Below are 25008 nucleotides of genomic sequence, written 5' to 3'. Positions count from 1 at the left end.
GAGATTGTGTCTTCCTTGGTTCTGCTGATTAAGTTTCACCTCTGTATTGACAGCGAGGGGAGAAGCCCTTCTGTGCCTCTTCCTTTTGTAGAATCTATGACCCAGTTTTCCTTGAAGTGAAATAATGGGTACTGATTTGAGGGGAAGCTTGTTGGTCTATGAACAGAGTCAGAGAGGTGTTTGCTTTACTTTTCTAGAGTGACTTTGGAGGCAGCTCTGATGAAAGCCATAGCACACCATTCTAGGCATTGGAGCTCATTCAAATTCCAGTTTTGATCCCTATGAAGTGTGTGAATGAAGGTCCCCACGTTCACAGAGTCTCTATTTCCTCATTTGTAAAAAAAAAAATCTCTGCCCTGTGCTCCCCAGGATTTAGGGGTTTGGGGTGTTAAATAGCAAATGCTATGTACATTTACTTAGTTACATGATGATGTATGTTTGGTATTTCAAAATGTTTAAGTTGTATTACCTAGCTTATGCTTAGGCACTTGTGATGTTAGTTCAGTATTTAAAAATACTGAAAAGACTTGATTTTCAAAGCCAAATTATCTTATTGTTTGATGAAATATTTCATGTTCAATATTTTTATATAGAAGTCAGAGATACCCTTATTTCCCCCAAGTCATGAATTTCTAAACAGTCAATTAGTCTGAGAATCCAGCATGTTGAGCAGTGTTTTGGATAAAATACTCTTTTCTTAATCATAGCGGCACATTGGAACTACCAGGCACTGTGTGATTGTGTGTTTATTTTCTTGCCTGTTTTTAAAATGCCTATTCCTGTGATCTGTTCCAGAGTGGCAGAACTAGGCTGTCATAGAATTTTTGAAAGAAGACAAGAGTAAACAGTTTGTTTCAACCCATATCAGGTGACCAGTGTACACTTAGAGGGAATTAGAACTTACCTAATTCATTGGCTCAGCACTTTATGTCAATAGAACACTTGCTGATTAATAGGGAGCACTATAAAAACTTTACTTTGATTGTAAGCTCATAGCTGTCTCAGTAAAAGGACAAGGCTTCAATGGATCCAGTTGTAGCCTTGGTGCTGTGTCTCTCCTGTTTGCTTCTCCTCTCATTATGGAGACAGAGATCTGGGAGAGGGAAACTCCCACCAGGACCCATGCCTCTCCCAATTCTTGGGAATATCCTGCAGATAGATACTAAAAACATCAGCAAATCCTTAACCAATGTAAGTATGTTGATGCTTCTCCAGTGGCTTGTAAAGGATAAATAAATTAATGCTTAATTTTTAATTAAATATATGCACAAGGCAAATTATTAAAAGAGATTGTTGTGAAGAAAATACTCTCTTTGGGTATTAATGTTTCCATTGTTTTTATATTTTTCACTGATAGAGGCAGTGTAATGAAACAATGCATCAGGGTTAAAAGAAATGCTTACATTTAATATTTGGAAGGCACTATTAATGTCAAAAGTCTGAAGAACCCTTGCCCTTCATTGTTTCATAGTCATTTGCTGTGATTTTCTATTTTCTGCACATTTTAATTTGTTCATGATGCTTTTGAGTGAATTTTTATTCATTTAAGCGTGTCTCTCATTTCCAGGAGTTCTGACTAGCTTCTTTTCAATATCTCTATTTCTTTATTGAAATGGTCTTTCAACCCCTTAGTTTTCTCTCTTAATTCATTCCTTAGGTCTTCCTCTAGTTTACTAAACATTTTAATAATCAGTTTTGTATCATTATTCTCTAGAATTTCACACACTTTCTTATCTGTGGAACCCTTTGGAGGGGGATTGTAAATTTGGGAAGAAGATATTTTGTCTGTTTCATCAAGTTGTCAGAGGTTTTGGACTTGCACTTCAGTGGAGATAGCTTCCCCTTTCTCTTTTATACATATATGCTTTTAAAAAATTAATTTAATTTTAGTTTTTACACAAATAGAGCCCAACTTTTCATTTCTCTGAGTGTACAAAATGGAATGTTACCTGGCCTTAAAGAAGAATAAAATTATGGCATTTATGGGTAAATAGAGTTGGAGAATATCATGCTAAGTGAAGTAAGCCAATCCCAGAATAACCAAAGGCCAAATGTTTTCTCTGATAAGTGGATGCTGATCCATAATTGTGGGGGCAGGCAAGAGAAGAAGGGAGGAATTTTGGATTGAGCAGATGGGAGGGAGAGGAAGGGAGGGTGTTTGTATGTGGCGGGGAAGATTGTGAAATGAAATGGACATTATCACCTATGGGAACATATACACCTTTGGGGTGTAGTTATCTCCTTTGTTTTGGGACCTCTCTCTGTTTTTGATATATGAGTAGGTCCAGGGGTGTGACCTGATCTTGCTGTCTGGTTGATCCTCCTGGGGGCCTGGTTGTAGGTTTGACGTTTCGTTTCCTTAATTCTATATGTTGAAGTAATGTTGATGCTGAGGTGGGGCTAGAACACGTGTGGGGTGAGATTCTTTGTTACTCAGCTGAGTTGTATGTGTGGCTTGGGAGCAGGATGTCTACTCTGTGAAGCTGAAGTGACCCACTCACTTTCTGATCCCACTTAGAGGAGGTGGTGAGCCGGGAGCAGCACTATTGTTATCAACAGATGTACAGCCTTGAGACAAATGTCCAGCACCTATTTTGACATTGGTAAAACTAATCACCACCTATAGAGAAATGATGGGATCAAAAATAAAAAGAAAAATGTGAATGAGATCACTATTACACAGCAGAGGTCTACTACTTTGTCCGTTGTGTTAATAATCATAAGAACATGAATGAGGGACAAATGGCATAAAACGTATAATTATATACTTAATGAAATTACATTTTCTCATGTGAAGAGAAAATAGGATAGAGAGGGAGGAGAATGTTTAAAATGTTTTCAAGAGTGAAGGCAGGAGAGGCAGAAGATAGATCACAAATGTAGACTCTAAAGAAAGAGAAATAAAAAATTAACTGTAAGTTGTTTACAAATGAAAGAGGAAGAGGAACAGGAAAATTTGAGTGTTGTTGGGAGAAGAGAGCGAAGAAGGGCCATCAAGAGGGCTAAAACCAAGGTACAGCAAACAAGCAAATGTGAGAGCAAAACAATTCAAAACCATGGATGCATACATCCCTCCTGTGTGAAACCAGTGGTAAATAATAAACAGGGGCAGGTGAAAGCAAACTGATATGAATATATACAAATATTGAACCTATTCTTGCAGTGAGTACACACACATGCACACACAAACACACACAGAAATCTTGCACAATGGAAAGAAGTAAAAAATAATAAAATACAATAAAATGATTGTGGGCTCAGTTGGTCCAGCCGTAGCTCATCAAACAGCTGAGGAAGGTGTGGCTGTGGAGTCAAGGAGAGACCTCTGGGGAACAGTTTCAGATAACTTGATCCACTTTATTATTGCATAGGCAAGATTTTGGGCATAGCCTGTTCCTGGGCGAATTTATGTGAGGGTCATAATGATCCAGTAAGCTAGCAGTGCTTACAAGCAGTGACTAATGGGCTAATAGGTCACTGGCAGAAAAGCAGAAGGAAAAGGACATGTTGTGCACCTGAGGGCACCTGAGGGAGGCCAGGTTTCCATGGTGATGGGGCTGAGTGTGGTTAGTGTGCTAATCACAACTTCCGGATTCAGTGTGCTGAACCCTGAGAGTTTCAACTCATGGGCCCAACGAATGATATTTCAAAAAAAAAAAAATTAAAGTTTTTTATTTGTTATTTTAAATATACATGAGAGTAGAGTGTATTTGGACTTGGATCCCATTCTTGAGGTTGTACTTTATGTAGAGCTACATGGGTTGTGTATTCGTTTATGAGCGAAGGAAAGTTATGTCTGGTTCATTCTACTCTCCTTTCTATTCCCATCCATCCTCCCTTCCCTTCATTCCCCTTTGTCCAATCCATCGAACTTCTATACTTCCCCTCTCTACCCTTCCTTGTTGTGGGTTAGCATCCACATATCAGAGAGAACATTAGGCCTTTGTGAAATATCACATAGCATGATATTTTTTAGTTCCATCCATTTACTGGCAAATGCCACAATGTCGTTTATCTTTATGACTGAGTAATATTTGAATCATTGTGTATATAAACTACAGTTTGTTTACTCAGTGATCTGTTGAAGGACACCTAGGTTGGTTCCATAGGTTGACTATTGTGAGTTGAGCTGCTCTACGTATTGATATGGCTGTGTCACTGTAGTATGCTGATTTTAAGTGCTTTGGGGATAAACTGAGGAGTGTGATAACTGAGTTAAATGGTGGTTCCATTCCAGGTTTTCTAAAGAAAACTGCTTTCCAGAGTGGATGCACCAATTTGTAGTATCACCAGCAATGTAAGAGTGAACCTTTTCCTCCACATCCTCACCAACATTTATTGTTACTTGTATTCTAATTATTTGCCATTCTGACTGGAGAGAAATGGAATATCAGTATAGTTTTAATCTGCATTTCTCTAATTGCTGGAGCTGTTGAACATTTTTTCATATATTTGTTGAGCATTCGTATTTCTTCTGTGAAGTAGCCAGTCAGTTTTTTTGCTCATTTGCTGATTGGGTTATTAAGTTTTTTTGAGTTCTTGAATTTTAAAACATAAAACAAACAATATATTTTAAATGGGGTGAACATGGAGGGGAAAAAAGGGAAAATATTAATGAGAAGTAAAAGGCCTTTTTCCACTGAGGGTCTAAATTGTTGGTAGGGATGGATTTTTATTTTTTATATTTATTTTTTGCTTTGTAACCCAGGGGTCAAGTGTCAGGAGCTACTCTGGAAATACATGCCCTTAAGTCCTGAGTAAGAGATACCAAACAATTATTGCTTCTTGCAATAACTTGGGCTTTATGTCCGTTCAGATAATGAGGCCTGGCCCTAGGAGTAGGTATTACCCGGTGGGTGGGGTTGAGTTACACTTACCTATTCCTTTGTAATCCTACCCCTTACCCTTTTTTGGATAGAATGTTCTAAGAAACAGTGTCCCCCAAGAAAAACCAGCTCCAGAATAGCTCTCTCTCTCTCTCTCTCTCTCTCTCTCTCTCTCTCTCTCTCTCTGTCTCTCTCTCTCTCTTCAGCCTCTCGTGACTTTCTCTTGCCCCTCTGTGGGACCCTGAGGCCAGGAGCTGGGTAAGCCATCCTGAAGCTTATAAAAAGGTATTCCGGGTCTGCATGGTATTTTGTGTCACCCCAACTTCACATGAGTGACTTTGGTTCAGTTGCTCTCACTGGACACTGGACAAGGGCATCAGAGTCAAGGTTTGGGCATTGTTAACCCAAACATCTTTGCATTCCTCACTTATCCAACTGCCAGACAATGTGGCTAGGAGCTCATTTGTGGTAGTAGCTCTCAGCGTCCATTCTTCTAGTGTAGTGTAGGATCCACTGAGGAGTGCTGACAAATTGTAAATTCCTGTAGTGGAAGTGGTGCTACTTACCCCAACATGGAATGAACCTGAAGAACTTTATGAGGAGGGAAGTAGCCACACAGAAAGATCTTCATTACATGATTTCACTTACATGTGGAGTCTTAGAAAACAAAGTATACACCTAAAACTCAGAGTAAGTGTAGAATGGTGGTTATTGGGGGCTGGGATGTGAGAGAAAAGGCGAGATGTTTGTTCAAGGGTACAAATGATACTGCCGGTTATCGGTGACCAGTTCTGCTCCCCCATATGTTGAAGTATAACATTAGAGGCAAGCACATAAAGCAGGGTTTATTTAAAAAGAAGTAACAGACTTCTTCTGGGAGGGAGAAGGGGGCCATAGCTGGTATCCTGGTCTCCCAAGAAGTGAGGGGTGTTTTGCCTTTTTATATGTCCTGGGCTTCCTTTGTTCTCCGGCTCTCTTCCCCTTATCTCTCCTTCTTGTGTATGTGACTAGGCGGGGGCGGTGGGGGGGGGAGATGCTCAGTGGGATGGCCAAAAGGTGAGAAGTAGATGGACAGGGAAGGGCTGGATGGAGCAGCCCAGGACACATTAATTAACAACTCTATGACTCCCTATAGGGAGTGGAAGTTCTTGGGAGAGGTTACCCTAGCAACAGACTGGAGCAGAGGCAGGTTATTTTTGATAGGGTGTTGGAAAGACTCTGAAGGCATTTCAGTCTCTCAGGGGACAGTCTCCAACCTCCTGGACTCACTCAAATTGGTCTCCTTGATCTGACCTGTTTAAACTGACTGCCTGTCTAAATCTGGCTTCACAAACCTTCAGTTACTATGTGAATAAGCACTGGAGACCTAAGGCTTATCCACATAGTGGTGACTATAGTAAATAATAATGCATTTTATACCTGAAGTTTACTAATGTGTTTTCATCACACACATATGAAAATGTTAACACTTAGCCAATGCATATATTAATTAACTTGGCTGTGGTAATCAATTTGCAAGGTCTATATAAATCAAAATACCACATTTTACACTCTAAATATACATACCTTTTATTTTTCAATGGTACCCCAATAAAGCCATTAATAAAAAGAAAACCATGGGTTGAGAAATAGCATAAGGGAAAGAAGGAATGAATTAAGCAATCATGGCCCACTGGATAGCAACAGAATCCTTGTGCATTTTGCACAAAGCTGCAGTCTGTACTCTATGAATTGCTGCTGGGTGAGAGAAATTGCTATGCTGGATGGCCTGATGCTGCCTCCCTGGTACTCACTCTCTTGCTGTGTTAGTGATACCTGTGGCCTCAACCTATGAGTGTTAAGATCATCTGGGGGCACTTTTTAAAATATAGACTTCCAATACATAATTATCATGGGCTTACTCAATCAAAATCTCTATAATACAAGCACTGCTAATGACCCAGAAGAAATCAGCTGCATTTTGGTGCCAAAGTGGATAAGCAATGGGGACTGACGAATTGTTCAAACTTCAGAAATTGAACAAGATTCAAATTTGAGTCTTAAGTTTATTAGTTATGGTGCACTGCAAATGTCTGACTTCATTTCCTTTCATGTAAAATAGGACACATAATTTCCCTAAATGCATTGATGTGAAGATTAATTATAGTGTAGATATCAATTGTCTGAGTCAGGCATGGCAGATCATAGACCATCCATAATGACAGCCATAGTTGACATCATATTTGTGAACAAAATTCAGAAATATTTGAAGATTCTTGTGGCACAATAAAGTATAACAAATATGGCACAATAAAATATAACAAATATAAGAATAATCTGTAACAGTCTGAATCATCCCAAACATGTAGTTCAAATGCTGATCTTCTTCAGCTAATGTTTGCATTTTCTTTCCTATTTCTAGTTGTCAAAAGTCTATGGCCCTGTGTTCACTGTGTATTTGGGTTTGAGACCCACTGTGGTGTTGCATGGATATGAAGCTGTGAAGGAAGCCCTGATTGATCATGGGGAAGTATTTTCTGGAAGAGGCAGTTTCCCTGTGGCTGATAGAGTTACTAAAGGACTTGGTAAGTGTGCATGTATGTGAGGTGGGTGAGCAATGGTCATGGGGAGGAGAAGAATGAAAAAGAGAAAGCCAGATTGAGCTTGACCATCTCTGTGGCTCACTCATCAACTTTCAGTACGTTGCCTGGGATATCCTCCTAGATTCTGCTCTCCCTCATTTAGGAATCATTTTAACTACTGGAAGCAGATGGAAAGTGATGAGGCGCTTCTCAGTCATGACTCTGCGGAATTTTGGGATGGGGAAGAAGAGCATTGAGGACCGAGTTCAAGAGGAAGCTCGTTGCCTTATGGAGGAGTTGAGGAAAACCGAGTGTGAGTGATTCATTATATCATTGTCCTTAACAGACTGCTCTTTTCTGTGTCTAGTGACTGCATTTCAGCAACAGCCAGATCTTTAATTATGGGTCCTTTTAGTCCTTATATGGAGGAGGTATGATTCAAAGCAGAGAGCCAAAGTTTGTGTATCTGTGCTGCCCAATCACAGGCATGACTGGGTATGCACGGTGGGTGTAAAAGATAATATAATCCTATGCTGACAAGTTTTATTTCTGTTTTCAAATCATTGCATCATGAAGACACAAGGTGTAGAGTTCCTTTTTCTTCAAGAGTTAAAGAGCAGGGTTTCCCCGTGGCACATTTGTGAGTTTCCCACTCCATGGCCTTCACCATTGTCTATTGGACACCATGGAAATATCCACCTTGGACTCTGCAGAGCTGAAGCAAGTGATGTGTACTTTCACTTAATTGGACTGTGGTTGTCCAGTCACTTTTGTTATCTGTCTTCTCTCAAGGTTTCTTCCCAGGACAGTACCTAGTAACTATACTAATCTATGGTTTTTCATTGATTTGCATATCTCCTGGAAAGTGTCAAATATTCTTATGGGAATCACTTATCTCTACTGACCCAAGATGTTTTTTTTCAGTGTCTTTGATTTTCATCTTGCATCCAGATTGCTCTGTTTTTAAACTTGTCTTCCAAATTAACAAAAAAAAAAAAAAAAAAAAAAAAAAGGAAAAAAAAAAAAAAAAAAAAAAAAANAAAAAAAAAAAAAAAAAAAAAAAAAAAAAAAAAAAGGGAAAGACTAAGAATCAGACGTTACCAATGAATGACACACACCTAGAAACTCCCTGGCTTCCCTAATTACCCTCTAACTCCATAGATAATGTAAACGTTTGTTATGAGAGCTTAGAACCCTAGAATATTTACAGAGCCTGGTGGAGGAGAAGATAACTCGAAAGCTTTGCTTTTACCCAATGCTCTATGCTTTCTTTGCATCAGTTTTTCATTTGTTTATTTCTAAATTATCCTATTGTATTTTTTACTGACATTTAATCAGTCCATATTAATGAGGTCCCTATGGTACTCATACACAAGCGTACAGCATGTACAGTTAAAAGCCATCCTCTCCATCTCTCTATCCTCCTCACTGCCAGCACACACTGTTCCCCATTTGCAGTAATCGCAATTTTACCTTCAGGTTCACATTCATTTTAGCTTCCACACATGAGAGAGACCTTGCAATACTTTAATGTTTCTGACCTCTTCTGTCTCTCTTGCATTAAAATGACAAGATTTCATTCTTCTTTATGATCGATATAAATACATTGTGTATGTAACAGAGCATCTTTATCCACTATTCTGTGGATAAGCACATGATTTAATATGATATCTTAATTATTATGAATAGTGTCATAGTTATCCTGAACATTGCAGGAATCTATGTTGTATATTGATTTAATTTCTTTCATCTGGGTATCAGAAGCAGGACACCTGAATCATATGGAAGATGTCTTTATTTTTGAGAAAATTGTATCCTGTTTTCCTTAGCATGAGTGTCCTAATGTACATTCCCACCAAGAGGCATAGGGTGTCCTTCTTCTGCATACCTCTCCAAAATTTGTTATTTGTTGTTGTTGGTGGTGGTAATTTGGGTTTCTTATTTTTGTTTTTGTGTTTTGACAACAGCCATTCTAATTGTGGCAAAATAATTCCTTATGGTAGTTTTGATTTACATTTGCCTAATGGTTCATTAAAATGGCATTTAAAAATATATTTATTGCTCAGTTTTATTTCTTCTTTTGAGAAGTGCCTATTAAGATCATTTGCCCATTTTTAACTGTATTACTTAGGATTTGTTGTTTTTTGTTCCTTAGGTATTGTAGATTTTAATCCTTTTTGACACAAGTGGCAAATATTATCTCTCATTCTGTAGACTATCTCTTCACTCTATTGACTGTTGTGTATGAGCTTTTCATTTTGAAGTAATCTACTTGCCTGTTTTTGCTTTTAGGGCCATATAGAAAAAAATCATAACTTGTATCCATCTTGAGGTGTTTCCCCTATGTTTTCATCTAGTTCATTTAGGGATTCAGTTCTTACAGGAAGGTCTCTGAGCCATTTTGAGTTGAATTTGTACAGGTGAGAAATGATGGTCAAGTTGGAATCTTCTTCATGCTCCATTTATTGAGGAGGCTCTTTTTTCTCCACCATAAGTTTTGGAACTTTGTTGAGAATCAGTGGACTGTGGATGCTTGGTTCCCCGCTCCTACATCCCCCATCGCCCCAAGATCTCCATTCTCTCCCATTGTTCTTTTTGTCTGTTTTTATGCCAGTGCCATGCTCTTTTGCTTACTGTGGCTCTGTAGTTTGGCTTGAAATCAGGAATCCTTCTGCCTCCAGCTTTTCCCCTTTGCTCAACATTGTCTTGACCTATTTAGATTTTTCTTTTTGTACTTCTACATGGATTTTAGGTATTTTTTTTTCTAGTTCTGTGAAGAATATCTTTGGTATTATCTCATGGGAATTGAATTAAGCCTGCAAATTGATTTGGATAGCATGACCCTTTTAACAATGTTAATCTTCCAGTTTCTGAGCATGGGAGGCGTCTTCATTTTTTGGTATCATCTTCAATTACTTTCATCAGTGTTTTGTAATTATCATTGTAGATGTCTTTTGCTTCCTTGGTTAATTTTATCAAGTAAATTAATTAAATATAAAATTTACCTGTTTTTTTTGGGGGGGGATATTTTTAGTTGTAGATGGACACAATAACTTTATTTAATTTACCTCTTTGTGTTGCTGAGGATCGAACCCAGTGCCTCACATGTGCTAGGCAAGTGCTCTACTACTCAGCCACAACCCCATCCCTAAAACTTACCTGTTTTATCAAGTAAACTGTAACTAAAAATATAGTTGTGAGTTTGGATACTTTTTTTTCTTAACAAATGATATGTACTGATCACCTAATTGTCATTTCATTTTTATAGATTCCTAAAAAAAATGAAAATCTTGTCATATGTTAATTTCTTTACCTATAAAATTGCAGCATTGACTAAAGTGATGTCCAGCATTCAAATTTACTAAAATATATTATGCTGGTGGCTATATGATTCAGAGAAATGTTCCAGAAGTTCACAGGGGGGCAGTATTGCCAAATAGATTAAATTTTGAGGCATTTAAAGATGATGGGCTATATTTCCTAAAGTGGCAAATTTTCTTTTAGTGTTTCTCTCTTACGCTCTTTCTAATGAAGAAATAAACAGATTACATTTATAAATTTAACCTTTGTGTCACCTTGAATTTACTTTAAAATAAAAATTTCTCACCTTTATTGAGAAATTGTTTATGTATGTTTGCCTTTCTTCTTCTTAAAATATGAAGGTTTTCTGCTTATATCCATTTTTCCCACAAATATACAAATTTGTACAGTTACTATCTATTAGTCTTTAACTCTGCAGTTTTTACACATGAATCTTTCAGTGATATAAAATCAATGTCCCTAACTTCTTTTCCTTTTTATATAATTCCTAATTATCTACAGGTTTGATGACAAATATGATTCTGCACTGAAATTGAATAAACAAGTGTTTTTAAGTGATCTTTTAAAATGTTTTCTAAGTGTCACTTTGGGTTAGGATGGCTTAAAAAGGCAGTGGAATTGATTGGAGCATTAGGAAAACCATTATTAAACTGGCTACCAGGTAAAAATCAATTCGAGTTTAAGGTAAAAGTGAATGATTTTAAGCGTGGTGAATATTTTTCATATCAAAGGAATTCATAGACAGATATTGATTAGCTTTTCTACAATTACCTTTCCCTGTTATTTCAAAGAGAAATACATTTGTATGTATACTTTAATATTAATTTTTAATGTTTCCACTTCTTCAGCCTCACCCTGTGATCCTACTTTTCTCCTGGGCTGTGCTCCCTGCAATGTGATCTGCTCCATTATTTTCAATAATCGATTTAATTATAAAGATCAGCATTTTCTAAAGTTTATGAGGAAAGTAAATGAAAATGTGCAGATTCTGAGTTCCCCATGGATCCAGGTAAGACAAAATCCCACCTCCTTTTCTTGAGAAATTATATGATCTTTATTCTGACAAGTTAAAATTTCTAGTGCTCCAAGCAGTAAAGTGAGTCTAGATACAACAGTCTGACCCAGAGTATCAGGAAAATATGTCTGAGTCTTTTAGTTTATACACAGGAAAATAAATGCCCACATGTAGAGATGACAGGCAAGACCACTGGCTCTCTGGCCAGTTCGTTTCCCAGTATCCCCCAAAGCCTAATCTTTATAAAGGACTTTGGTAACTGCATTTGAGCAGGATTAAGGTTATCAGGCCCCAGTGGAGGACTCATCACTCACAAGGGCTGCACTCCAATCACCACTTAGAAATTTCATTACTTTAATTGGCAGAAATACAGTTATCTGATATTTGACAAAGTTTTCAAAAAACATATGTTGGAGGAAAAAAAAATGCCTTTTTAACAAATGGTGTCAGGGAAACTAGAAATCTATATGTGGTGGAATGAAATTGAATCCCTATAGCTCACCTTGCACAAAACTCAACTCAAAGTGGATCAAAGACCTAGGAATTAGACCAGAAAATGCACCTGCTAGAAGAAGATGTTGGCTCACACTTCAACATGTTAGTTCAGGAACTGACTTCATTAACAAGACTCCTAAAGTGCAAATAAGAAAATAAAAATCTTTGCCATCTGCTCTTTAGATAAGGCATTGATATCCAGGATATACAAAGAACTTATAAAAATTAACACCAAAATACCAAATAACCCAATCAATAAATGGCAAAGGAACTAAACAGACACTTCTGAAAGAAAGAAATATGAATGGTCAACAAATATATGGAAAAATGTTTAACATCCCTAGCATTAAGAGAAAGGCAAATTTAAACTACACTGAGATTTCATCTCATTGCAGGCAGAATGGCAATGATCAAGAATACAAATAACAATAAATGTTGGTGAGGATGTGGGGGAAATGTATATTCACACATCGTTGATGGGACTGGAAATTGGTGCAATTACTCTGGAAAGCAGTATAGAGATTACTCAGAAAACTATGAATGGAACAACCATTTGACCCAATTATCTCACTCCTCCATATATACCTCCAAAGGATTTTAAATCAGCGTATTACAGTGATGCAGCCACTTCAATGTTTATTACAGCACAATTCACAATAGCTAATCTGTGGAGACAACCCAGGTGCCCTTCAACAGATACATGATTAAAGAAAATGTGGTGTATATAAACAGTGGAACATTACTCAGCATAAAGAAGAATGTCATTATGGTACTTTCTGGTAAATGAATGGATCTGGAGAATATCAAACTAAGTGAAATAAGCCCGTCCCACAGAACCAAAGGATAAACGTTTTCTCTGATATACAGAGGCTAATCCAAAATAAGGAGAGGAAGATAAAAAAGAATAGAAGAAAGATCAGTGGAATAGACAAAATAGAATGAAAGGAAGGGGAGATGGAAGGGATAGTGAAAGATGATGAGATGAATCTGTCCTAACATTCCTATAAATGCAATATAAATATACCACGGTGAATCTCACCATCACATACACATACAAGACACTAATCTAAAAGAAACTATATGTAAACAGTAGAAAGATCAGAATAGTAGAGGAAAGGGAACAGTGGGGGAGGAAGTGAGGAGTAGAAGTGCTGCAGATGGAATAGAATAAATTTTATTCCACGATTTCATAAGTTTGTCAAAATGAATCTAACGTCATGTTTAACTAAAAAGAACTGATAAAAAAATCAATCGCAGACACACACACACACACACACACAATATCTTCATTTAAGGATATTAATGAGGGCAAATAGGAGCATAAATGCTGTAAGGAAACTGAACTGGGTAGAGATTTTTTGATTCTTTTTTTGTCAGCTTTTTCACACCAGTGACCAAAAGCCCTGAAAAGAACAATTTAGAGATGGAAGTTTCTTTGGAGCTCACGATTTTAGACGTCTCAGTCCATAGATGACTGGTTCCATTCTTTGGGGCTTGAGGTGAGCAGAACATAATGGCAGAAGGGTGTGGACGAGAAAAGCAGCTCAGGACATTGGACAAAATACATACACCAAAGACCCTCCCGCAGTGACCTAGCTCCTCCATCCACAACCTGCCTAGAGTTACCACCAAGTTGATCCCTATCAGTGAACGAATACACTGATTACATTAAGGCTCTTATAAATATTTTCACTTCTAAACCCTGTTGAATTTTCTCATGTATGAGCTCTTGAGGGACACCTCTCCTAAACCACAACAGTGCTTCATATGGCATCCCCCTGACAAGGTAGTAGTGTTAGGCGAACTAAATAATTGCATTTCAGGGTGTACGACCCTGTACAAACAGATTTACCTCTGCCTAGCTGAGAGGTTCTGCATTCTTTATAAAAGTCAATTGTGAGATCTTTAGAAACCTCCTAACTACTCTTATGCACAGTTCCTTCATCTATAGAATGCCCAAATGCATTTCATTGTATTTTCAATATCTTTCCTATTTTATAGTAAGTACTCTATTTATGAGGCTGCTTCACATAAGGAAAAGCTGAGAACAATAATTATAAACCATGGAAAATAATATGGTCTAATTCAGTCCCCACCACTTCCCCTTTTCCTCCTCCTGTTCTCTTCCCTCTACCCTACTGAGCACAATTCATAATTACCCTGCATTTTATTCTTTCTCCGGTTACCCCAACTCCCTTAAGCTCTGTTCTCATCTACAACACATCAATCGTGGTAATTCATGCCAATCTCTATGGCCAGATTGTAGGAAAAAATTGGTTTAAAAAGGGGGAGAATATGTAAACTTATTTTTTAAAAATTTATTCTGATTTGTTATACATGATGGCAGAATGCAATTTATTTCATATTACACATATAGAGCACAATTTTTCAAGAAACTGATTGTACACAGAATATTTTCAGACCATTTGTGTCTTATACATGTACTTAGGGTAATTATGTCTAACTCATTTCTACCCCCTTGCCTCCTCCCTTTCTCTCCCTCCCCTTTGCCCTATCTAAAGTTCCTCCATTCCTCCCATGCTACCTGCTCCATCGCCATTATGAGTCAGCATTCTCATATCAAAGAAAACATTTGGCCTTTAGGTTTTTGGGATTGGCTTGCTTTAATAGCATTATATTCTCCAACTTCATCCATTTACCTGCAAATGCCATGATTTTATTCTCTTTTAATGCTGAGTAATGTTCCACTGTGTGTTTATACCAAAGTTTCCCTATACATTCATCTACTGAAGGGCATCTAGGTTGGTTCCATAATTTAGCTACTGTGAATTGTGTTGCTACAAACATTCATATGGCTTTGTTCCTATAGTATGCTGTTTTTAAGTCCTTTAGGTGTAAACCAAGGAGAGGGATAGCTGGGTCAAATGATGGTTCCATTCCTAGTTTTCCAAGGAATCTCCATACTGCTCTCCATATTGGCTGCACCAATTTGCAGTCCCATCAGCAATATATGAGTGTGCCTTTTTCTCCACATCCTTGCCAACACTTATTTGTATTCTTGATAGCTGCCATTCTGACTGGAGTGAGATGAAATCTTAGAGTAGTTTTGATGTGCATTTCTCTAATTGCTAGAGATATTGAACATGTTTTCATGTGTTTGTTAATTGATTGTATATCCTCTTTCAAGAAGTGTCTGTTCAGTTTCTTGGCCCATTTATTGATTGGGTTATTTTTTTAATGGTGTTAAGGATTTTGAGTGCTTTATATATCCTAGAGATTAGTGCTCTATTTGATGTGCTTGTGATAAAGATTTGTTCCCATTCTATAGGCTCTCTATTCACCTCACTGATTGTTTCTTTTGCTGAGAAGAAGCTTTTTAGTTTGAATCAATTCCCATTTATTGATTCTTGGTTTTTATTCTTGTGCTACAGGAGTTTTATTAAGAAAGTTGGGGCCTAAACCAATATGATGGAGATTTGAGCCTACTTTTTCTTCCTTTAGGTGCAAGGTCTCTGGTTTAATTTTTAGGTTCTTGATTCACTTTGAGTTTTGTGCATGGTTAGAGAGGTTTAATTTCATTTTGTTACATGTGGATTTTCAGCGACATTTGTTGAAGAGGCTATCTTTTCTTCATTGTATGTTTTCGATGCCTTTGTCTAATATAAGATAACTGAAGTTATGTGGGTTAGACTCTGTTTTTTCTATTCTGTACCATTGGTCTACAGGTCTATTTTGGTGCCATTACCATGCTATTTTAGTTACTATTAGGAATAGTAATGCCACCAGCTTCATTCTTCTTGCTAAGGATTGCTTTGGCTATTCTGGGTCTCTTATTTTTTTCAGATGAATTTCATGATTGCTTTCTCTATTTTTATAAGTTATGCCATTGGGATTTTGATTGGGATTGCATTGAATCTGTATAGTGCTTTTGGTAGTATAGTCATTTTGACAATATTAATTCTGCCTATCAAAGAACAAGGTATATCTTTCCATCTTCTAAGGTCTTCTTTAATCTTTTTTCTTTAGCGTTTTGTAGTTTTCATTGTTTGGGGCATATATATTTATAACTGTTATGTCCTGTTGATGTATGGTTCCCTTAAGCAGTATGAAACGTTCATTTTTATCCCTTTTGATTAACCTTGGCTTGAAGTCTGCTTTATTTTATATGAAGATGAAAACCCCTGCTTGCCTACATAGGCCATGTGAATGGTATATTTTATCCCAACCTTTTACCTTGAGTCTGTGGGTGTTTTTTCCTATGAGATGAGTCTCTTGAAGGCAGCATGTTGGTTTTTTTTGTATCCAATCTACCAGCCTATTTCTCTTGATTGGTGAGTTTAAGCCATTTAGGGTTATTGTTGAGATATTATTTGTATTTTTGGTCATTTTTGTTTATTTTTGGTATTTAGCTTTACTTGGTTTCTCATTTGGTTAGCTTTTCTTTTATTGTAGTCCTTCCCTTTGCAGATTTTCATTGTTGTTTTTCATTTTCTTCTCATTGAATATTTTGCCAAGAATGCTCTCTAGTGCAGGCTTTCTTGCTGTAAATTCTTTTAGCTTTTATTTATCATGGAAGGTTTTTATTTCATCTTCAAATTTGAAGCTTAATTTTGCTGCATATAAGATTCTTGGTTGGCTTCCATTATCTTTTAGAGCTTGGTATATATTTTTCCAGGATCTTCTAGCTTTTAGAGTCTGGGTTGAAAAATCTGCAGAGATTCGAATGAATCTTCTCTTATAGGTAATCTGATTTTTGCTCTTGTGGCCTTTAAAATTTTATCCTTATTCTGTATGCTAGGCATTTTCATTATAATGTGTCTTGGTGTAGATATGTTGTAATTTTGTACATTTGGTGTCCTATAGGCCTCTTGTATTTGATTTTCCAATTCATTCTTCATGCTTGGGAAATTTTCTGATATTAATTCATTGAAGAGATTGTGCATTCCTTTGGTTTGAATCTCTGAACCTTCCTTTATCCCAATAAATCTTAAATTTGGTCTTTTGTTAGTATCCCATAATTATCGGATATTCTGTTGATGTTTTATTACCATCTTCACTGTGAGGCCAACTTTATTTTCAAGATTGTATATTTTGTCTTCATTATCTGAGGTCTTGTCTTCCAAGTGGTCTAGTCTGTTGGTGATGCTATCAATTGAAGTTTTTAATTGGATTATTGTTCCTTTCATTTCGAGGATTTCTGTGGTTTTTTTTTTTCAGTATCTCTATCTCTTTCTTGAAGTAATCTCTTTCAACCTGTATTTGCTCTTTTATCTCTTTTTTTGGTGTGATTGATGGGCATCTGAATTTGTTCTCTTATCTCTTTGTTGGAGTGATTGATTTTTGCCTGTATCTGCTCACTTAGGTTGTTTTTTAATTCCCAAATCATTTTAATTATGTATATTCTGAACTCCTTTTCTGACATTTCACTTACTTGACTATATATGGATTCTGTTGTTGTAGTTTCTTGGTTTGTTTGGGGCACTTTTCTCCCTTGTTTTTTCATGATGTCTATGTGTCTTTCTCTCTTGCAGTGTAGATCTGAGGTATTACAACTTCTGCCTTACTGTGTTATAGTGTGCCTACAGATTACTAGTGCTTCACTTTTAAGGGAGAGATCAATATTATAGCACTCAATGTACCCAATGTGCAGCCATATATCAGTTAGCTCCTATTTTTACATTTACAGTTTTGTCACTATAAATAGAAATGATGAGTTTGGTTATCTTCAACCGTATAGTCAATAGGTTTGCATAATGGTTTACAGTTTCTGATGGTGGAAGGGGTACTGGAGGATTGGCTGAGATGTTTATGAGGTAGGATGTGAGAATATGGATGTATTGGATTATATGACTAGTGAGAGGATAAATAGGAAGTTGGCTGTTAGTAGGAGAAACAAGAGATAGGCAACCCTATGCAAGACTCCCTGTTACCTTAGCAACAGAATAACTGCTAGCACCCCTAGTAGAGAAACCTCTGGTGTAGCCAGGCCACAGGGATGTTGGTGATGTCTTACCAAGTCCTTATTGTTGTCTCTTGATAGAAGTGGTGATATCCCAGCTTTGGGGTGGTGGCAGCCTCAAGCCTGTATGTTTCCTGATGTTGGGCTGTGGGGCCACACTTTGGTGAATAAGGAACCCCAGCACGGAGTGACTCTCGTGTGTGTGTGGGGGTGGGGGGTGGGGGGGTGGCTCTGTCCCTGAACTCCATGCTGCAGGTGTGGGATGAATGGGTGGGCTCTGCCCCGGAATTCCAGGCTGTAGTGGAACCCTTATCTTATCTCTAAAGATGAATTTTGAGTATAGAAAAGGGTTATCATTTCTAATCCTCTGGTCATAGTTCTCTCCATCAAATTTTTCTATAAGCTTGGGAATTATTATATACGTACAGTAAAACCTTCTCTTTTAAGGTGGACATCATTTGTTTTTAAAGCTATAGTTTCAATGATGGACTAGGCATAATATTTATGTGTCTTTATTACTTGCTTTTAGTTAATACCTATTTTTATTTTGCAGGTCTGCAACAATTTTCCTGTTCTCATTAATATTTTCTCAGGAAGTCATAAAAAACTTTTTAAGAATGTTAATGATTTGAAACAGTATTTTTTGGAGAAAATAAAAGAACATCAAGAATCCCTGGATATGAACAATCCTCGGGACTTCATCGACTGCTTCCTGATTAAAATGGAAGAGGTAGAACATGAATGACAACTCAGTTATCTAATTGCATCAGCATTTTGCGATTCACTGATTAATTCTATAATTACTAGTGATAGTTAAGTGGTGAGGCAAGACATTCTTGACAGGCCTTTGAAGCACATATTGCCTTTATGGTTTTGCATGAATTATCATAGAAATTGAATTGTTAAACAGCTGGAATACGTGGATCCTGTTCTATAGATACTAACAATCTACCCGAGGAAAGACAAAATTCACATCTCAGATGAAAAGGGAATGGTTATAAATAAGCTGCAAAATATAAAATTGGAGCCACAAAATGTAAATTGAAATTATTGTTTGTACTCAGTATACAGGAGAATGGGCAATTATCCAGTGGCCTGCATGTGTAATGGTTCCTCAGTGATCAAGACCAAGTGACCAAAACATCAAACACTGATTTTATAGGACAGGATTCCTGTTGCCCATTCTAAGACCAGGGAAGTGCAACAGGAATGTAGATCACTGTCCTCACAGCTGTCTGCAGTAGGTCCTGATTTATGGGGAATAGTAGCTGGTACGTAAGACACTGAGATTTATGAAAACTTTTCTTTATCAAATATTTTTCCTGGATACAATTTTTTCAACTAGATTCCAGAGTTCCCAAACAGTTGCTTCAGAGAGTTTATATTAGGTTAATAGGGTTTTCTCTGAAAGGGCTTATACCTGGAACTTCCTACTCCACTATCTTTTTGAGTCATTACTCCTGTACTGTCATCTTTTTTTTTTAGAAAAAGGTTTTTATTAATACATTAAAATTATTCATAATAGTGGGATATATTGTGATATAATTCTATATGCACACAGAACAAATTTGTCAGTTTTTTCCCCCAAATTCCCATTTCCTTCCTTTTCTCCCTTCCCTATTCCCCTTCTCTATTGTTCTTGTTGTTTTTCCATTTTGATGAGGTCCCTTTACTTTATTTTTTCTCTAGATGCCACATATGAGAGAAAACATGTGACCCTTGAATTTCTTTTTTTTGTGTGTGTGTGTGTGTGTGTGTGGCACTGGACGTTGTGCATGTGAGACAAGCACTCTACCAGCTGAGATATATCCCCAACCCATGACCCTTCACTTTCTGAGTCTGGTTTATCACACTTAGAATTATCTTCTATTATCTTCTCCAGTTCCATCAGTTTCCTTAGAAATGACATTTCATTTTTAAGATTCAGTAAAACTTCACTGTATGTCACATACCATGTTATTGTAATCTCTCTATCTGTTGAAGGTTTCATAACTTGGCTATTGTGAACTGTGCTTCATATATTACTAGAGTATGTGACTTTAATTATTTTGGATAAATAACCAGGAGTGGTATAACTTGGTCATTTTGTGGTTCCATTTTTACTTTTTTAAGAAATATTCAGACTAATTTTCATAGTGATTGTACTGATTTAGAATCCTACCAACAGTATAAAGTGTTTTTCCTTAAAATTATTGTTTTTTTTTCCTTTGATGCCCTCTCATTTATTTATTTTTGATTTTATTTCCTGATTTTTAGGAGTCTTATTATAGAAGCCAATGCTTATATCTATCATTTGGAGTGTTGCCCTTCAGTTTTTTCCCCAGCAATTGCCGTGTTTCTTATCTAATTCCTAGGTCTTTGATCTACTTTGAGTTGATTATGAGAAGGGTGAGAGGGAGGAATGTAGTTTTCTTCATTTACATATGGACATCCAGTTTTCTCAGTGCCACTTGTTTAAACAAAACAAAACGGAACAAATATGACTTTTCTTCAATGTATATGTTTGGCGCCCTTGTCAAGGATTAGATCACTGTATCCATGTGGGTTTATCTTTATGATTTCATTCCCATTAATCTACATGAAAGAATCAGGTAGTCTTTGTTGCCAGAGCACTATAATATAATTTGAGATTATGTACTGTGATGCCTCTGGCATTGCTCTTACTGCTCCATATTGCTTAAGCTATTCTGGGTCTTTTATTTTTCCAAATGAATTTTAGGACCTTTTCTTCCAGTTCTGTGAGGAATGGCATTGTCATCTTGATCAGGATTTCATTGAATCTATAGATTGCTGTGGTAATATGTTCATTTTGATAACGTTAGCTCTTTCTATTCAAGAACATGGGAAGTCTTCTTCTCTTCCTCCTAGGTCTTCTTCAGTTTCTTTCTTCATTGTTTTGTGATTTTAATCATAGATTTTTCATCTCCTCAGTTAGATTTTAGGATTTGGGTTTTTTAAGGCTATTATGAATGAAATTGTGGTCTTGATTTGTTTTTTTAGTGGATTCATTATTGCTGTATGTAACAGTTATTGATTATTTTTAATATTTTGATCTTATAGCCCACTACTTTTCTTAACTGGTTTTCTGAAACAACCCTGGAAATCTTCTGGTGAAGTTATTTTGGGTTTTCCAAATACAGACTCATATCATTTGCAAACAGTGATATTTGACTTCTTTCTTTCCTATTTGTATCATGTTTATTTTTTTCTCCTGCCTAATTGCTCTGACTAAAATATCAAGTACTTTTTTAAGTAGAAGAAGTGACAGTGGACATCCTTGTCTTTTTCCTGAGTGTGGAGAAAAATGTTTTCAGTTTTTTTCCCATTCACTATATGATGGCTTGAGTTTCAACTTCCCTTATGATATTTAGGGAAGTTCTTACTATTCTTACTTTCTTCATCATTTTTTTAACATGAATAGGTGCTAGATTTTGCCACTAGCTTTTCCTGGATTTATTGAGAATGCCATGCGATTATGATTCCTTGATTCTACTTATGTAATGGATTATGTTTACTGATTTGTAGGTATTGATCCACCCATTCTTGAATCCCTGGAATGAAACAAATTTGATCATCATGTACAATTTTTAAAATGTGTTCTTTTCACATGTATAATCTTATTGTGCTTTCAAACATGATTTGCCAATATTTTACTAAAAATTTATTCATTTGTGTTTTATTTATTGGTTTCTAGTTTTCTTTCCATGATGTGTTTTTACCTGTTTGGGGGGTCACAGTGATATAGATTTCATAAAATTAAGTATGACTTACCCCCCTCCCATTCACACTTTCTATTTCATGGAATCATGTGCAGAAGAAGAGCAGCACTTGTTCTTCTTTAAAGGCCCGATAGAATTCAGATGAGAACCTATCTGTTCTGTTTTTTTTTTTTTCCTGGAAGATTTTTTAGCACTGCTTCAGTCTTGTTGTTTGTAATTGGTATGATTAAGTTTTCTATGTCTTGGTTCAATTATTGCAGGTAGCATCTGGATATAAATTTGTCCATTTCATCTAGATTTTCCAATTTATTGGAATAGAAGTTTTAAAGGCAGTCCAAAATAATCCTCTGGATTTCAGAGATTCTCTGGAACTACCTCCTTTTTCATGTCTGATTTTGTTAAATTATATCTTCTCTCTTTTGTTTAGTTTGGCTATTTTATCAGTCTTGTTCGATCCTTTCAAAGAACCAAGTCTTTGTTTCATTGATCCTTTGTACTTTTTTGTTCTCTTCAGCTTGCATCTTAATTATTTCATTCTTTCTATAATATTTGAGATTAGGTTGTTATAAATTTTCTAAAGCTTGGAGATGCATTATTAGGTATTTGGGCTATTTCAGATTTTTTAATGTATTCATTCATGGTTTATAAACTCTTGTCTAAGAACTGCCTTCCTAGGATTCCAGAGATTCTGGCATGTTGCATCTCTATTGATTGACATCAGGATATGCCAACATCTGGAGCAGCAGCCAAGCTTCCAGGGACCATGGATACAGCAGTCTCTCTATCTGCATCATTCTGCATATTGAAACATCTTTCCAGATATTCCATAAAATATCTTTATGCAAGCATGGTGCTGCCATGGTCTCCTCTCAAATGATTTTTTAGTTTTATACCCTTTAGTCTGAGNATGGATGTGGTCTTGCCAATTCCTGAGAGGCCCTCCAACCATCTTTCCTATTGTCCCTTTTTAAAGTATAACATTATTTAGTAGCTGTAATGTTTTTAACAACCACAAATTCTGTATCCCAGTTTTACTTGGATTTTATGGCCAAACATCAATTTTTCAAATCTTTCTACTTTTATTTCTGCCTCTGGTTATCACAGTACAGTTGGCTAAAAGTCACTAGAAAGATCTATGACACAGGCTGAATGCTGTATTGCCTTGAAATTTCTTCTGCCAGATTAATTAGACTAGCACTATTAAATTCAGCCTCACAGATAGTCTCAGGGTACTGGAAAAATGTAGAACATGCTGCAACATAACATGAATGCCCTCCAGTTCAATTTCCAAGAGTCCCCTTGTTTGAAACCAAGTGAGCCCAGTCTTAACTGTCCACAGTTGTGTCAGCCTTCTGGTTTCCTGAGTGTCCACCAGAATCACTCTTTAAGCTCCACTTACAACATTCTAACGCTTTTGCAGCTTGCATCTTTAAACTTCAAAATTCCTCCTCCATCAAATGAATCCCGAAGATTTATTAACCACATGGAAAGGTTAGACACAGCAATGGCCCCACTTCCAATACCATTTTTTTTCTTTTAGTCAACTTTTTCTTTGTTGTGACCCCAGATCTGACAAGAACAACATAGAAGAGGAAACATTTATTTTGGCTCATTGTCACAGAGGTTCAATCTGTGTTTGCTGATTCCACATCCCTGGACACAAAGTGAGGCAAAACATCTTGTGTCTTTTATTCTGTTATTTTTTTTTTGCCAGTACTATGCTATTTCATTACTAAAACTCTGTAGTATAATTTCAGATCAGGTATTGAGATGCTTCCAGAATTGTTCTTATTCCTCAGTATTGCTTTGGATATTCTGGGTCTTTGGTTTCTCTGCATAAATTTTTAGGGCTGATTTTCCTATTTCTGTGAAGAATATCATTTGTATCTTGATGAGGATTGCATTAAATCTATAGGTGATTTTGGTATTATCGCCATTATATTAATATTAATTCTGCCTATTCAGAAACATGTGTGATTTTCCCATCTTCTTTGATTCTCTTCTATTTCTTTCTTTGGTAGTCTATGATTTTCAGTGTAGATATCTGCACTTTCTTGGTTAGATTCATTCCTAGTAATGTTGCCATTTTGAGGCTATTTTGAATGGAATTGTTTTCCTGAATGCTTTCTCAGAAGATTCATTATTGGAATACAGGAAAGCAATTGATTTTTGTATGTTGATCTTGTATCCTGCTATATTCACGATTTTTAAAAAATTAGTTCTACATATCTGGGATTGAACTTAGGGGAACTTGACCACTAAGCCACATTTTGTATTTTAGTTAGAGACAAGGTCTCACTGAGTTGCTTAGTGCCTTGCTTTTGCTGAGGCTGGCTTTGAACTGGTGATCCTCCTGTTTCAGCCTGCAGAGCTGCTGGGATTACAGGTGTGCAGCAGCACCATGCCTCGCCTTGGGGAGGGGTACTTCTAAGTATAGGATCATGTCATCTGAGCTTATTTTCTGCTCAAATGTGACTTTGTTGGACAATTGTGTCTGCTTTTCTTAAACTTAGTAGCAGATATTCATTTATCTAATGGGAAAGTAGCTTCATCTTCCCTACTGAGCCACCACTCACTGAATGGTATGGCTGTCTGTTGTTTTATTAATTCTCTTTCTACTGTAGCACCTGATATTTTTGGTATTCACCTGTTTGCTGCCTTAATGAAAATTTCCCACAGTCTTCCGACCTCAGTTTTTCTCTGTAGAACTGATGTTTTAATTCATACTTGGGGAGCTGCTACTCTATTGTGGGTTCCTTTGGTCTTCCATTTTCCTTAATTGCAGTACTTCTATTTTAATGACACTAAATGTTTCACTGCCTATTGCACAATATATTCCTATTTGGGTCTTCTTTGAAATTTTGTTTGGGCAATCTTAGAAAACTAGGTAAAGTCAATATTACCTTATCCAGGAAATATGCCTGTTGAGATAGCTGTCTCTCTAAATGTTGCTTACATATTATTGAACATCCTATAGTCCACCTGGAGCTTATATAAGCCCCATTAAATAAATTCTCACCTATGAACTTGTTATAAAAATACATATTTTATATATGTAATTCATGTGTTAGGGTTATTTTATATTTTCAAATCTTTACTCAGTATTTAAAGTTAACCTTTGTTGATGTCAACTCTGTGGCAAGTAATACCC

General features: G+C 36.6%; 1 protein-coding gene across 2 annotated transcripts in view; it reads left to right on the top strand.

Moving 5' to 3' along the window:
• Nucleotides 1-951: 951 nt before the first annotated feature.
• The window catches only part of LOC107149742 (cytochrome P450 2C18-like), a 37316-nt gene continuing 13259 nt past the window's right edge, over nucleotides 952-25008 (top strand). For both annotated transcript variants that reach the window (XM_015494557.2, XM_048807045.1), the window contains exons 1-5: nucleotides 952-1191; nucleotides 7228-7390; nucleotides 7551-7700; nucleotides 11557-11717; nucleotides 18692-18868. In XM_015494557.2, the coding sequence (XP_015350043.1) occupies nucleotides 1024-1191; nucleotides 7228-7390; nucleotides 7551-7700; nucleotides 11557-11717; nucleotides 18692-18868 (819 nt within the window). In that variant the 5' untranslated portion in view covers nucleotides 952-1023. The remainder of the gene's footprint in view (nucleotides 1192-7227; nucleotides 7391-7550; nucleotides 7701-11556; nucleotides 11718-18691; nucleotides 18869-25008) is intronic.

Source organism: Marmota marmota, unplaced genomic scaffold, assembly GCF_001458135.2.
Source record: "Marmota marmota marmota unplaced genomic scaffold, marMar, whole genome shotgun sequence".
Lineage (NCBI taxonomy): Eukaryota > Metazoa > Chordata > Mammalia > Rodentia > Sciuridae > Marmota > Marmota marmota.
This window is presented reverse-complemented; position numbering and strand designations above follow the sequence as displayed.